At 47.8% G+C, this 16,355-nt stretch overlaps 1 protein-coding gene across 3 annotated transcripts in view; it reads right to left on the minus strand.

Annotated features, from left to right (window-relative positions):
• Positions 1–3,335: 3,335 nt before the first annotated feature.
• Positions 3,336–16,355, minus strand: part of PLAT (plasminogen activator, tissue type) — a 40,160-nt gene continuing 27,140 nt past the window's right edge. For all 3 annotated transcript variants that reach the window (XM_033232211.1, XM_033232205.1, XM_033232221.1), the window contains exons 5-14: positions 15,972–16,082; positions 15,461–15,635; positions 13,499–13,590; positions 11,131–11,302; positions 10,349–10,434; positions 8,897–9,092; positions 8,649–8,785; positions 8,308–8,448; positions 7,278–7,444; positions 3,336–4,253 (exon numbers count right to left, since the gene is read on the minus strand). In XM_033232211.1, coding sequence (XP_033088102.1) covers positions 4,095–4,253; positions 7,278–7,444; positions 8,308–8,448; positions 8,649–8,785; positions 8,897–9,092; positions 10,349–10,434; positions 11,131–11,302; positions 13,499–13,590; positions 15,461–15,635; positions 15,972–16,082 — 1,436 coding nt within the window. In that variant the 3' untranslated portion in view covers positions 3,336–4,094. The remainder of the gene's footprint in view (positions 4,254–7,277; positions 7,445–8,307; positions 8,449–8,648; positions 8,786–8,896; positions 9,093–10,348; positions 10,435–11,130; positions 11,303–13,498; positions 13,591–15,460; positions 15,636–15,971; positions 16,083–16,355) is intronic.

The following is a 16,355-nucleotide window of genomic DNA, read 5'->3' on the forward strand; positions in this document are numbered from 1 at the left end:
AGGATCTTACCACTTCTGTCCTCTCCAGCCAGCAGACCTAAAGCATGTGTTTCGATCAGTTCTCTGGTTGCATCTGGAAGATAGCAGATGCTAATATTAACGTCATTTTTAGGGTTGTGAGCATAAGGTCCAGATCCACCTAGTTATTTTTCACCAGGGTTTTAAAAGACGAAACCGTTGAAGCTGCAGGCATTTAGTCTAGCACTTTCCCCATTCTCTTGACCTGCTTCTCTTGTCTTGTTAATTTAGGCTTGAAACAGGGTGTCACGGTACCTGGTATCTTTATTTCAGGACAGGCTTCTTACAAGATAAGGCACTGGGAGCCGATTGTTGTGCCACACCTGTAACAATTTTCTGTAAACGTCTCATGGCCGTGAAAAGACCTTAAAACTTGTGTGTAGTCACTGTGAGTGTTCAGTGCCAGCTAGTGCTCCACCCCTTCTCCCTCTCAGCCAGCGTTGACTGCCTCTTTGCCGGTGCTCCTGGTGCTCTGACACTGGTGGTGGCACAGGAAGTTGGTTGTATACATGTACTTTTCTCTGTGGCCGGTAGGTGGGGACTCCATGCCATCAATACTCATTATGTTAATAGAATTTTTTTTTTTTTTTGAGACGGAGTCTCGCACTGTTGCCTGGGCTGGCGTGCAGTGGAGCGATCTCGACTCAGTGCAGTCTCCACCTCCCGGGTTCAAGCTTTTCTCCTGCCTCAGACTCCTGAGTGGCTGGGATTACAGGCGCCCACCACCATGCCCAGCTAATTTTTTTTTTTTTTTGTATTTTTTTAGTAGAGACAGGGTTTCGCTATGTGGCCAGGCTGGTCTTGAACTCCTGAACTCTTGATCTGCCCGCCTCGGCCTCCCAAAGTGCTGAGATTACAGGCATGAGCCCCCGTGCCTGATAAACTGTTAGAATTTTTAAAAGGAAATTTGACCAGCCTGGCCAACATGACAAAACCCATCTCTACTGAAAAATACAAAAATTAGCCGGGCCTGGTGGCAGGCACCTGTAATCTCAGCTACTCGGGAGGCTGAGGCAGGAGAATCGCTTGAACCCATGAGGCGGAGGTTGCAGTGAGCCGAGGTCGCGCCACTGCACTCCAGCCTGGGCAAAAAGAGTGAGATCCCATCTCAAAATAAAACAAAATAAATAAAAGGAAATTGAATTTCAAATTCAAACTTCCTCCAAGATCCTAAGTACTGAGGGTTGCATGAGTCTTTGGCTTTTAAAGTTAAGGGGACCCAAAAGTTTATGCACTTTTTGATAAACAGACATGACTGGAGCTCTGGGAGGGTACAGTGTCACCATTCGAGTTCCTCTAGGTCTTCACCCAGTAAAAAGAGTTGCACAGGTACCTGGAGATCTTGTTCTCCTGGGCTGTTACCACCTATTTGTTTTATTAACTAGCTGGGAATAATGAGGAGATGATATTTAATTTCCCCGGACACCCATTCCCGGTAATGATGTGTTGCTCTTTTGAGTGTGTTTTAGAATTTGCCTCGCTGGGCTGGGGCCCCGTCCCTCAGTCAGGGGCCTCTTCTGAGCAATTGTCTCTATCTAGTCTGTGGTTCCAAGACTGTGTGGGAGGAATGCTGGGGCCTTTTAACCTCCCTTTTCCATCCCCAGGGGCCTCATTGCCTCAGTTCATTTCATTAATCCTGAAGAAGAGCTTGTCCTGTAAAGGGGGAGGGGATGAAATCAGCTGAATTTCTGCCAGAGATTCAGTGGCTGGGGGTTCCTTTGTACTGATCCTCAGTGTTTTTCTTTTTTTTTCTTTCTTTCTTTCCTTTTTTTTTTTTCTTAGACAGTCTTGCTCTGTTGCCCAGGCCTTAGTGTAGTGACATAATTTCGGCTTACTGCAACCTCTGCCTCCCAGGCTCAAGTGATTCTCCTGCCTCAGTGTTCCAAGTAGCTGGAGCCACAGGCGTGCACCACCACACCCGGCTAACTTTTGTGTTTTTAGTAGAGCTGGGGTTTCGCCATGTTGGCCAGGCTGGTCTCAAACTCTTGGCCTCAAGTGATCTGCCCACCTCAACCTCCTAAAGTGCTGGGATTATAGGCATGAGCCACCATTCCTGGCCTCAGACAATGTTTTTCTGAAATGACTGAGATACACATCTGTCTAAAAATTGTAGAACATGCAAGTGAGCAGTCTGAAGTCAAGAAATAGGTGACTTAAGTCTCTGTGACCTGCATTTACTTACTGGCCTAGGGACTTCAGCACTTCAGGGATGTGCCCCACTGCCTCCCCCAACCCCAATCAAGCTCTTGGGTGTTAAAGAATCTCTTTCTTTTGTGAGTTGAAATGACTTTCCTTCCAAGAACCTCTAAATTGAGCAGTTCTGACAACTCCACCAGAGAGACCACATTTCTCCTCTCTGAGGAGCTGTGTCAGCATATCCCCAACAGCAGCATTGCAGCTTCTGATTTATTCTTGGAACTAGGATGTCAGTGAGAACAAAAGCTGCCAGGCAGCAGCCAGGAATAGGGGTTGCATCTCACGAGTAGAAAGTAATCTAAGAGAAGCAGAATGCAACCTTACTTAGATAACATACTTGTGTAGACTGGTCTAGGGGTTCTTGCTAATGAGCAGAAAGTTAAGACAGGATGGGAAACAGATGGCCCAAATACCAGCTTCTAGGCCGAACCAACGGTTGGGATGTTGCTGTGTTAGCAAGGTCGTGCGAGGTTCTTCCTCCCTATCCCCACAGCATTCCTCTCCTGCTGTCTGCTCGCTCGCCAGCCACCCTCTGGTTAATTTTCCCAGGGCATGCTTAGTTCCTCACTTCCCTGAGCACAAATCTCCATGGCTGCTGGTTGCCTACAGAATTAAGTCAATTAAGTCCAAAATCAGTTTGGTGTTCAGAGCCCCCATAATCTAAATTCCAGCCTATGTTCCTCTTCCTGAAGTTCACTTCAGACAAGCTCAACTCCTCATTTCTCCCTGTACTCCCCTCTCTTGGTCCTCTAGATACTCATATCTCCATGAAGAGTGCCTTTTCCACACCTGTCCACAGTCCACATCTCACCCAGTTATTTTTTTCCTTAAGATTCTATTTTTTCCTTAAGATTCCCCAAACCCTCTTGCAACTGAGTTCCACTACAAGTCTGCCCTCTTGTGGCCGGCTCCATTGTACCTTAGTACTTCTCTAAATGCCGATCATCCCATCAGACCAAGCATCCCTGTTCCTCCTTTTCCTGTTCCGGAGCACCTAGCCTTGTATGTTACAGGTGTTGTGTATATGTTGAACGAGTGAAGCAGAATTCCAAATGATTTTAAAATGTCAACATGAATAAACAGTGGGATACAGCATCTATAACAAAACCATTCCACTCTGATTTTGGAAAAACCGTGAAAAATATATCTGAATTTATTAAGTATAGTATAAAACAGGGTTGTGGCAACAGAAAGTAAAAACTAACATGGATTGCTATAAATATGCTAAAGCCTAGTTGTTCAAATGATACAATTCTTTCATGCTACTCTAAAGTTTATAAAGAAAAAGGATTTACACTTTACACTGTACACAAAAGGAATACCTTCCGAGAGCTGGGGAGTGGGTAAAGGGGAAGGAGACTTGATGTCAAGGGTGCTTTTGAGGAACATGACGGGCCAGCCAGCCCGCCCCAACTTTGAGGCCCTGCTGGGCTCTTGTGACTATAAATACATTGTCTGTTTCTAATGCAATCTGTCTTTCCTGAAAGATCTTATTATCTTTTACTATTGAGACATACATTTATCTTTGTGGTCCTGTTTCCAAAGCTACTCACTGTGACAGGTCAGGAGGTTGAGCTTTAGCTGAAAACAGGGTGGCATGGCCACTTTCTGCCCTGGGAAGAGGCATTCCTGGAGAGGCTAGTGTGCATTCATGTCTTCCCATCTGACAGAGCATCCTGCAATCAGACCAACTCCTGAAAACTTCCAAAATGGGAAGTATCTGGGAAAATACACTCTTAACTCTCCTATAGGGTCTCCTCCCACTCCTGCGGTGTGGTGGGTCTGGAGATGTCTGTATAGAGAAGCACTCTGCCCTGCAGTGTCTTCTGAAGAAGAAGAGGCAGGGTCTCATTTGCTTTTGAGGAGTCGGTTGTTCCTGGTCACAGTTGCATGTTGTCTTGAATCCAGTCTAGGTAGTTGGTGACCTTGGTGTACACACCCGGGACATCCTTCTGTCCACAGCCCAGGCCCCAGCTGATGATGCCCACCAAAGTCATGCGGCCACCATTCAGACACACCAGGGGGCCTCCCGAATCACCCTGCAAAGGAGATAGCAGGTTTGGCTCTTGCAAAAAAAGGCAGACTATCTGGAGAAAGTATGTGCAGCATAAACACTGTATTCTTCAAAATACAGCAGGCCCTTCAATAATATTCCATTCAATGTCATTTCATTATAACATTGACAAGAAAAAAAATCAATTCCTGTTTGGGGACACTGTCTGCCTGGGTTTTGTCCGGGTACCCTGGTTTCCTTCCATATCCCAAAGCTTGCACGTTAGGCCAACTGAGGATGTGTCTACATGGGCCCAGTGTGAGTGTGGGTCTGAGTGAGTGTGGGTGTCAGTGGCTCTGCAATAGGTTGGTGGCATCTGTCCAGGGCTGGTCCTGCCTGGCGCCCTGAGCTGCCAGGTGGCTCTGGCCACCCCGACCTGAGACCCTGAATTCAAATAAGCAGGTTGGAAAATGAATGAATGAATACCAAGTGTTATAAAGTAAAAATCTGTCTGGTCTATGATAAATACACGAATGAATGATGATAAACTGTGAGGTGTGGAGGCAGTCAGGGAGCCTGCCCTATTTGTGATTGTTTTTGAACTTCATGTTAGTAAGAGGTGTTCCTTACCATTTTTGCTTTGCAAACATTTATTCCCTGAATTAACCCACCACTATTTCGACCGCCATCACTCACTTATTCTCCAAAAATTGGGTGAATAAATACCGTTTGTTTTTATTAACCTTTCTTAAATGTATTTATTTCAATATTGAATGTTAGAAGTGTTTTGGGTCTTCAGAAGTTTGTTGATATTTTTATAACTAGAAATATTGCCACAAGAACTTCACTCTTTTTATCTTTTTTTTTTTTTTTTTTTTTGAGATGGTGTCTCACTCTGTCACCCACCCAGGCTAGGGTTCAGTGGCGCAATCTCAGCTCATTGTGGCCTCCGCCTCCGGAGTTCAAGCAATTCTCGTGCTTATGGGCATGCGCCACCATACCTGACTCATTTTTGGGTTTTTAGTGGAGACAGGGTTTCACCATGTTGGTCAGGCTGGTCTCGAACTCCTGACCTCAGGTGATCTGCCTGCCTCAGCCTCTCAAAGTGCTGGGATTATAGGGATGAGTCACCACACCTGACCAACTCTTGTTTATATTGATTAGCTGATGGTAAAATTGGTTTTGGAATTAGCTGATGGTAAAATTGGTTTTGGAATTAGCTGATGGTAAAATTGGTTTTGGAATTAGCTGATGGTAAAATTGGTTTTGGAATTAGCTGATGGCAAAATTGGTTTTGGAATTAGCTGATGGTAAAATTGGTTTTGGAATTAGCTGATGGTAAAATTGGTTTTGGAATTAGCTGATGGTAAAATTGGTTTTGGAATTAGCTGATGGCAAAATTGGTTTTGGAATTAGCTGATGGTAAAATTGGTTTTGGAATTAGCTGATGGTAAAATTGGTTTTGGAATTAGCTGATAGTAAAATTGGTTTTGTTATATGTCATTTCACTGACAGTTGCAGTTTCTAAGAACCTGTTTTTTCCAGGCATGCTGTTAAGTGGAGACTTACTGAAGAGTGGGAAAACTGTATCTCAGTTATCTTGGTCCTCTGGAGGATTAGGCTGTATCTATTCTGGTAAAGTAGAGTTAATTACTCAAACGTGTCAGGCCTCAAAAACCCTGGCTTGGCTCCACCACCTACTAACTGAGTGGCCTTAGACTAACTATGGTTTTCTTATCTGTACCATAGAGATAATATTAATACTAACCATAGGGTGGTTATGGCATTCAGTAGAAAAATGCGTGAAAAGCAATGGAAGACATCTAGTAAAACTCTTGGTAATTGTTAGCTGTTCTTATATTGAATTAAAATGATTTGGTTTTGCTTTTAAGCATGCAGATAGATAATGGTTTCACTTTGGTACAACCTTTTTGTTTTTGGAGTGTAAGCTGGGTGGTACAGCTAAGGTTTCTGAAGTAACCATTCAAAAAGAAACTAAGTACTGTCAGGGAATCAGAGGGGAAACCGCTGATATGACTGCCTTGCAAAAACAAAGCCCACACATCCTTCAGTGCCAGAGCCTGGCCTCACTTCTCTTTGTATCTCTTCTACTCCCAGCCCCTAAAGGAGAGCTTGGCACACTGCAGACACTGAAATATCTGAGGAAGATCAATTCCTTGGCTATGTGTAGGTCTTAATACCAGCAGGTTGGCCTGTCCTCCCGCACCCCAGTATCTGGCTAATCATGAAATATAAGTACTAATTCTGATAAGGATGCTCACATGAAGGACTCCAAATAGTGTGCTTTCCCAGGGTATTAGGGCTGAATGTGAGTTTTGAAAACTTCTTTCTCACATCATCGAGATCCTGCTTCCCAGTAAGTTGCCTTTCTACCTTCTCCTTCTACAAAGCAGACTCCAATTCTCTAGCACCAACAGAGGCAAACACTTCTTTCTTTTTTTTTTTTGAGACCGAGTTTCACTCTTGTTGCCCAGGCTGGAGTGCAATGGCGTGATCTCGGCTCACTGCAACCTCTGCCTCCTGGATTCAAGCGATTCTCCTGCCTCAGCCTCTCGAGTAGCTGGGATTACAGGCATGTGCCACCACGCCAGGCTAATTTTGTATTTTTATTAGAGATGGGGTTTCTCCATGTTGGTCAGGCTGGTCTCGAACTCCTGACCTCAGGTGATCCGCCCACCTTAGCCTCCCAAAGTGCTGGGATTACAGGCGTGAGCCACCACACCAGGCCATGGCAAACATTTCTTAATTGTGTGGCTCTCTCCGTCACTTCAACAGTCAATGAATTGCCTGGGCTGAAAGGAAATCCTGTACAGGTGGAGTTTCTCGTGCAGATCCTGGGGGAATTTCCTGCAGTTTAAAGTTCTTAGGGGACTTTGATCTTCCTCCAGTTGCTTTATTCTCTGAGGCGCTCATCTAGAATCCCCAGGGGTATCGCTAAGAGGAAATCACTCCACACTGGTGATAACTTTTTTCCTTGGTGAAGAACCTGTTGTCCCAGGGGTATTTTCCCCTGGGTTGTGCCCAGCATGGGCGCGCCACTCCTGTTTACCTGGCAGGCGTCGTGCAGGTTCGCCTGGGGCCCGCCACTCCGAGTGTCTCCAGCACACAGCATGTTGTCAGTGACCGTTCTGTTAAGTAAATGTTGTGATGTGCAGCGGCTGGATGGGTACAGTCTGACATGAGCCTCCTTCAGCCGCTCCGAATAGAAAGGAGACACTGAAAGGGGAGAACCGTCATGTGGTTTTAGGGAAAGTTATTTATAAACCTTTTAGAAAGAGAAAGCCAAATTTTCCAATAATAGCTAATATTGATCTAGATTCAACATATATTAGGTCGAATCCTATGACACTGCTGGTATTTTATCGTTTTGACCCACAAAAACAGCAGGATTTCGGGACTGAACCCCCAGCCTCTCCCTAGTGGCACTGCTGATGCTTGGGACCAGGCAGGTCCCTGTTGAGGGGGACGGGGACAGTCCTGAGCCCGGCAGTGTGCAGCATCCCTGGCTGCGCTCACTGAAGGCTGGTGTTAACCCTCACCCTGAACTGTAACAACCAAAAATGTCTCCAGACCTCGCCAAACGTTTCCTGGGGGACAAAATCACCCCAGCTGACAACCATTCGTTCAATAGTATCTCATTTAACCATCCTAATCTAATTAGGGAGATAGTTCTGTCTCCACTTTACCAATGAGGAAACTGAGGCTGGGAGCAGTTCAAAATAAAAGTCCATGTCCACGGTCACATAGTTCAGCAAGTGGGATTTGAAATCGGGTCTATGCAACTCCAGCTTCCCAGAACCCACACGCTTAGCAACTGTACTCCACTTCCTCCTCAGAACCTTCCCAACACCTGCAGCACTTTGAGGTCTTCATACTGTTGTGTTCTTTCCTGGCCTGCAGTGTCCCTGTGAGGCAGGGACAGCAGAGACAGATCCCCACGGCACAGGGAGACAGGGGACTGGCATCAGTGCCTGACCTGGGCTGGAACTTCACTCTCCTGACCCCATTTTCCTCTGGTGGACCGCAGCCTCCCCTGCTGTCCTGCAGACAGGATGGGGCCAAGACATCCTTCCACTTACAGGCCTCATGCTTGCCGTAGCCGGAGAGCTCACACTCAGTCCAGTCCGGCAGCTGCAGGTCCGCCGGCGGGAGGCACACAGTGCGGACCACGCTGCTCTCCTGTGCACAGTGGGACAAATCTGATTTCAGCTGCAGTAGCGCTGGGAGAGAGAAAGGAGGAGCGAGCCAGCGTGAGGGCCACATCCCTGGGAGGGGAGGAACATGCAGGAGGGACAGGGGCTGGAGGAGGAGGCCCATGCGTGTAAACACAGGTGAGTGCATGTGGGTGTGTTGTGTGATCTGAGTGTGAACTGGAGCCGGGAATGACGAGCTCTTGGAGCCGGGAATGACGAGCTCTTACCAATGTCATTGTCATAAGTGTCATCATCGAATTCCTTATGGACAATGTATTTTTCTACTTCAAACTTCTGCTCTTCTTCACCAGGTACCACCCGGTACGTTCTGCCCAAGATCACCGTCAGGTGGTGGGGCGGAAACCTGGTGGAGAAACAGCCTTAGAATGCTATTTTTGCTGTGGGATTTCCCCTAAAGGGCTTGGTTTCTAGGCCTTAGAGGGTGGGAAAACCAGCTAGGTTTCTGAGCCCCTACCTCTCCTGGAAGCAGTGGGCGGCGGAGAGAATCCAGCAGGAGCTGATGAGTATGCCCCCACACAGGAACCGCTCTCCCGGCGACCTCCTGTGCTTGGCAAAGATGGCAGCCTGCCAAGGGTGGGAGGCGATGTCGGCGAAGAGCCCTCCTTTAATGCGAAACTGAGGCTGGCTGTACTGTCTCAGGCCACAGGTGGCTGCAGAGGAAAGGATGAGGAAGCTGTCAGACCCACAGGCCTCCTGCATGTGTATAGGTAGAGAGAGGGGGCCATCTGCGTGGCTGTAAAACCACAACTTTCACTTGGTGGGATCAGCATGCCAAGTGTTGTCCATACATTCTCTTTAGTTCTCACAGCAATGAGTTTCAGGAGGCAGAGACTCCTTTTTTTTGTCCAGGGTTGCAGTGGCACCCGGATTAGTTCCCAAGTATGTTTGACTCCAAAACTGGGGATCTACCATCCTTCATTTCTTCTAATGTTTTCCTACAGCCATTTCCTGGCCTAAGAAATAAAGGATTGCAGCTTCCTGCTGAGGAATGTCTGCTCATTTCTTTTCCATCTGCCCAACCTTACCCATGCTTCAAGGCCCATGTACAATCCTGCCTCCTCGCAAAGCTTTCCTGACATCCCCACCTGCTCAGCTCTGAGGAGCTTAGGGACGCGGACCACTGAGGACTCATACTAATGCCCTTGGGTGTGAGTTAGCTGGTGGTCTATGTCTCATCGTCCCAATTAGACTTGTGTTCCTTGGGGAACATTCTGGCTGATCTGTGTGTTCACAGGAGCGGATTAATAACCTACTCTCCAGCCATTTCCAAACTAAAGTTTCATTTTTTAGCAATATGCACCAACTTGAATCTCCTATTTCTCACCCACGTCATGAGCCAGCTCCCCTGTGTGAACTAGGTCAGCAGGAAACGCGGGAGAGCTCACAGTGGAAGTACATGCCTTGGGGTCAGAGGGCGTGAAGGCAGGCCCTGGCTTTACCTCCCGGCGCCCAGCAAGCTTGGGCAGGCCACCTGGCGTCTGGGAGACTGCTTCCTACTCAGTAAACTGGAGGTGGGAAGACCACCTCCACCACGCTATTGGAAGAATGTGGTGAAGGCACTTAATTATCTAAGGAGCCATGCATGCGAGGCCTCCTCCTCATTCCCCATTACTCTCAGCATCACCAATAGAGGCGTCTAGAGAGAGTGGGGTAGAGCCTATTGACTTCTCAGAGAGGTTGCTGTGTTCTTTTCTTTCTTCTCGCCCCTCCCCACCACCCCCATGCATGGAACATGGACACCTGTCCACCCACCATGGCTTCAGTAATGGAAGCCCCCTCCCCACCCAGCCTGCAGATTGTAGGCACACAATCTGCACCAGACAGCCATGGAGGCCTAGAAAGTGGCGAGGAGATGGTGAAGAAGGGAGACCAGGTGCAGGGAGGTGGCCGGGGGCCCAGTCCTTACAGCAGGAGGGCACATCACAGTACTCCCATGTCAGCCTGCGGTTCTTCAGCACGTGGCACCAGGGCTTGGCGTCCCCATCAGGATTCCTAAATGATAAGGGAATTTAACGTTTCCTTTTTATCTTCTTATTTTTTAATTTTTGTAGAGATGGGGTCTTGCCGTGTTGCCCAGGTTGGTCCTGAACTCGTGGGCTCAAGTAATCCTCCTGCCTCAACTTCCCAAAGTGCTGGGATTACAGGCGTACACCACCAGACCAGGCCAGGAGTTTAAGGTTTTCAATCCCATTTTTCAGTCACCTCACAGGCCATGTAAGCGTAGGAGACTCAATAAACCGATGAAAACCACTGAGCTGGGAGGGAAGACACTGAGTTCATCTTGACTTTGTGGCACACCCCCACCCTAGGAGAACTTCTCTTTAACTTCGTTATGCAATCAGTAATGTAGTGTTCTAATCTCATAGGGTTGTTGGGCAGAACTGTGTGAGCTGTCCTGTTATGGAACTCTTACAAATCGTTGGAATAAAGATGTCATGAGAACAACTGAGGACTAAATGGTTATAGGCCAGGACCCTTAACTTGGGATTTGGGTTGGAAAACTGGCAGACCTTCCTTTTCACAATAAGTGTTATTCTAGCAAGTGAAGAGGTTGGACTAGATAGTATCCATGGGTGTTTCCCACGCACTGGGTCTGTCATGTAACTTGAGGCATTGAATCTTCTCCCATCTCACACCCTAATCCCACGTTCTGCCAAAACCTGAACCCCCCGCCCCTGTGCTACCTACTGGCAGTAATTATGTTTGCCCAGGCCCAGTGCCTGGGCATTGGGGTTCTGTGCTGTGTAAACCTTGCCTATGAGGATCATGGAATTCCACGGGAGGCAGGAGGCACCCGATGCAGTGAGGCTGTGGGTGCCACGGTAGGCTAACCCATTCCCAAAGTAGCAGTCACTGTTTCCTAGAAGAAAATAATTCTCAAACTGAAACAAAAACATTCTGAAGCACGCAAGTCGGGGCTGGGGCTTGAAGAAGAGCTGCCGGCTGGGGAAGCTGGAGGCCACTAGCCCGGTACTGAGAAGAGTGTAACACCTCACACTTCCCCTTTTGTTGCCCAGGCTGGAGTGTAATGCACGATCTCGGCTCACTGCAACTGCCACCTCCTGGGTTCAAGCGATTCTCCTAACTCAGCCTCCCAAGTAGGTAGGGTTACAGGCATGCGCCACCATGCTAGGCTAATTTTGTATTTTTAGTTGAGATGGGGTTTCACCATGTTGGTCAGGCTGGTCTTGAACTCCTGACCTCAGGTGATCTGCCTGCCTCAGCCTCCCAAAAGTGCTAGGATTATAGGTGTGAGCCACCGTGCCCGGCCTGAGCCTTTTCCCCCTTCTTTGAGTCCTTTTACTTAGAGATGGCAAGTGGGTTTCATCTCCACTGGAAGTGGCTCCCTAGATTGCTGTGTTGAGAGAGAGACTGGGGGCATCTTCAGGTTCAGCAGGAAGGCTGCTGCATTCCATGAGTGGGGACTGTTTCTGGAGCTGCTTTGAAAGCTGGTAGGGGTTTCCTTGTGTATACTTAACAGGCTGCGGTGAACCAAGGTGCTTCAGTAGGGCTGGGGTGGGGGTTATTTCTCAGACTGTGTCTGCCAGTGTCCTGAGGATCTGATGATGGGCTTGGGAAGGAGGAGGGGATGAGCCGTAGAGTGCTGCCTGTTTTCATCTATTTACCCCATTTTTCCATTTTTTTCTCCCCACTTGAAACTGACAAAGCATACTTCTATACATAAATACCATAAATGGAAGGGATTTTCAAGATTATCTAGATCTGCAAGTCCTCATTTAGACCAGATCATGGGGGATGGGGAGGATGCTTTAGAGTGACCATAAAGTCTTCAGAGTCACAGGCATCACCCATGGACCTGGGTGCTGAATGCACATAGCTGATGCGTGTTTATATATATCATGTACAAATTTGATATATGTGTATTATATATATATATACACACATACACACACATATTTATGTATTTATTTTGAGACAGGATCCCACTGTCACCCAGGCTGGAGTGCAGTGGCACAATCATTGCTAACCACGGCCTCAATCTCCCGGGCTCAAGCGATCCTCCCACCTCAGGCTCCCAAGCAGCTGGGACCATCGGCATGTGCTACTACACCTTACTAATTTTTGTATTTTTTGTAGAGATGGAGTCTCACTTTGTTGCCCAGGCTGGTCTCAAACTCCTGGGTTCAAGCAGTTCTCCCACCTCAGCCTCCCAAAGTGCTGGGATTATAGACATGAGCCACTGTGCCTGCCCTAAAAATATTTAGAACTTAAAAAAATATCTTTCATAGTGCTGTGATAAATAATGTAATGATTTGTAAAAGCACCACTGAATTCATAGTACCTTTCTGTAACTTAGGATTTTTTTCTTTCTCTTTTTTTTTTTTGAAACAGTTTTTTTATTCCATCGCCCCAGGTTGGAGTACAGTGACATCATCTTGGCTCACTGCAACCTCCACCTCCCAGGTTCAAGCAATTCTCCTGCCTCAGCCTCCTGAGTAGCTGAGACTACAGGTGCCTGCCACCACACCCAGCTAATTTTTGTATTTTTAGTAGGGACACAGTTTCATCATGTTGGCCAGGCTGGTCTCAAACTCCTGACCTCAGGTTATCCACCCGCCTCAGCCTTTCAAAGTGCTGGGATTACAGGCATAAGCCACTGTGCCTGGCCTTGTAACTTAATATTTTCTTTGTTCAATTTTGGAAGTTTGGTTTTTTTGTTTGTTTTTGCATTAAAAGGTTTGAGAGGGAGCAAAAGAGAGAGAAAGGCCCATTCACCCATTAATCAAAAAAGGAAGAATGTCCTATTCATTCTCAAAAGGACTGAAAACCACTGATTCAGCCCCATCCTCTCCACCATAGTGGAGGAAACTGAGGGTCAGAGTGTGAGGAGATCAGCTCCAGGTCAGACAAATAGCCAGTCAGAGGCCAAGCCCGGGCACAGACCTAAGTCCTGTCTTTCTTCCCTCTGCAACCAAAATGACTCACTCCTGGCCTCCCCCTTTCTCCCCTCAGGTGCAGGAGGGCTGTCGGCCTGTCCTCCCAGACTCTCTTCCCCCAGGGACACTCAGGGAAAGGTGGGGTGGTTGCCACTTACCCTCAGAGCAGGTGGGGGTGCTGCAGAACTCCGAACTGTATTTCCCCGCCTTAAAGACATAGCACCAGGGCTTTGAGTCTCGGTCTGGGTTTCTGAAAAATCAGCCAAGGGAAGGGCCAGGGTAGGTCAGAGGTGAAGCCTCTCATCTAGGATCCAAGGTTTGGTATCCTTTTCTGGAGGAATGGGGAGTGCTTTTTTTTTTTTTTTTGAGACAGAGTCTCGCTCTTTCTCCCAGGCTGGAGTGCAGCAGTGCATCTCCGCTCACCATAACCTCTGCTTCCTGGGTTTGGGCATTTCTCCAGCCTCAGCTTCCTGAGTACCTGGGATTACAGGTGCCCGCCACCATGCCTGGCTAATTTTTGTATTTTTAGTAGAGACGGGGTTTCACCGTGTTGGCCAGGCTGGTCTTGAACTCCTGACCTCAGGTGATCCACCTGCCTCAGCCTCCCAAAGTGCTGGGATTACAGGCATGAGCCACTGAGCCCAGCCAGGAGTGCATTTTTGGTTGTACACTGGTAGTTGTATCATGTTAGGCAGGAGTATGATTTCGTTCCTGTGTTTACTTGGCGGTGAAGTATGGTTTAAGGAGTTGCATGTAGGTGCCAAGTTGACAAGGCATGGACTGGAATAGTCTTATGTGTCAACTTGGCCAGGCTGTGGCACCCAGTCAGTTAATCAAACATTCATCTAGGAGTTGTGAAAGTGTTTTATAGATGTGGTTAATACCTACAGCCAGCTGACTTTAGAAAAGGAAATTGTCCTAGATAAATGTAGTTGGGCCTCCTCCAATTACTTAAAGGCCTTAAGAGCAAATATGAGGTTTCCTGAATAAGAAATTCTGCCTTAAGACAGCAGCCTCAGCTCCTGCCTGCATTTCCAGCCTGGCTTACCTACATGTTTCAGACTTGCCAGCCCCCACAATCCTGTCAGCCAGCTCCTTAACAGAAATGTCTTTCTATCTGGTGTGAAAGGAAAACAAATCTGGGGACCCCAACGTCAGTGAGCCAAGGGACATGTCAAGCCAGGAACTATGGCTAACCTGCCTCTCATTTTATTCCTCAATAAGGTAGTTGCAAAGGTTTTTTTTGTTTTTTTGTTTTTTTAATTCCCTACAAGGAATTCCTTGTGGGCCTGAAGATCTTTACCCTAAAACAGTTCTGTTGACTTTCACCTTGGCATTGTCAACGGATAGCTGATCTTCCCAGGTGCAGGACAGAAAGTCATCCCTCTGCTTACCTGAGACAAATGCATATCTGATTACTTCCTCTGCCCTATTGTTTATGTAAAAATGCCGATCAACTGAGCCAGACTCAATTGTGTGTTCAGTGAAAAACTGATCAAGGACTCAGAATACAGCCTTTTGTCTCTTATCTACCTATGGCCTGGAAGCCCTTGCTTCGAGTTATCCCACATTTCCAGACCAAACGGATGTACATCTCACACATGCTGATTGATGTCTCATGACTCCCTAAAATGTCTAAAGGCAAGCTGTGCCCTGACCACCTTGGGCACATGTCCTCAGGACCTCCTGAGGCTGTGTCACAGGGGTGTCCTTAACCTTGGCAAAATCAACTTTCTAAATTGATTGAGACCTGTCTCAGATACTTTGGGTTCACACACACTCTCTCTCTCTTTCTCTCTCTCCTATCTATCATCTATCTATCATCTATCATCTTACATCTACTATCTATCATGTATGTATCTATCATCTATCTAATCTATCATCTATCAATCGTCTATTATCTATCAATGTATCACCTATCATCTGTCTATCATCTATCATCTATCCATCTATCATCTATTTATCATCTGTCCATCTGTCCGTCCATCCATCCATCCATCCATCCATCCATCCTGTATTGGTTATGTTTCTTGGGAGAACCCTGACAGATCTGACAGAATCTTTCCCCAGCCATAGCGGCTTCTCACGGGGGGAAACCCTCCTTGGGGACACGCCCTCACCTGCAGTAGTTGTGGTTCCCCAAGCCCAGCCTGATGGCGTCAGGCCTTCGTCCGCTGTAGGGCTTCTGGGCCAGTGCGCTGCTGTTCCAGTTGGTACACTCGGCGCCGCTCTCTGCTATGCTCCATGTGCCCCTGTAGCTGATGCCCTGGTCCTCGTAGCACGTGGCCCTGGTATCTGATGGAGAGCAGGGCACGGATGCCTCACATGGGAATCCGCTTTCATTCAGCCTTCAGGAGGCTCCCCTCTCTGCCCTGTCATCCCCCAGGCCTGACGCAGGCAGGTTGGGAAGCCATAGGCTGGGCGGCGAGGGTGCCAGCCAGCCCGGATCCAGGTTCACACCTGGGCTCTGCCCGCTGCCTGGCACTGTGCTTCCCGACCCATGGCAGAAGTGCCTTTGCTGTCTCTGGCCCCCACCCTTGGCCCTGCCATCCGCACCCTGCCTTTCCTTCCTGTGGGGGAGAACTGGGGTGGTGAGATTTCAGCTCCTCTCACATGCTCCCACCTACTCACCTATTTCACAGTGCTTCCCAGCAAATCCTTCAGGGCACTGGCACACAAAATCTGAGAAGTACAGGGCCTGCTGGCAGGTGCCGCCATTGAAACACCTTGGCTCGCTGCAAGCTGTTGAGTATAAACAAGGAAGCCCCTAATGACAGCCTCCCTCTGTGTGCTTGCGCCATGGTTCCAGGAGGCCTGTCTACCACAGTCCACACACACTCAAGTCCTGCAGTGTGGAACACACTACAAATACTCTTCTGCATCCTAGAAATACTGTTTCCATCCTGTCTTTAGTTGAAAAAAATCCATGCATAAGTGCACCCTGCAGGTCAGACAAGTGTTGTTCAAGGGTCCCCTGTACTTTCAAAGCAGCTCCAAGGATGATGTGAGTTAGAA

This window comes from Trachypithecus francoisi, unplaced genomic scaffold, assembly GCF_009764315.1.
Source record: "Trachypithecus francoisi isolate TF-2019V2 unplaced genomic scaffold, Tfra_2.0 Contig01440, whole genome shotgun sequence".
NCBI lineage: Eukaryota > Metazoa > Chordata > Mammalia > Primates > Cercopithecidae > Trachypithecus > Trachypithecus francoisi.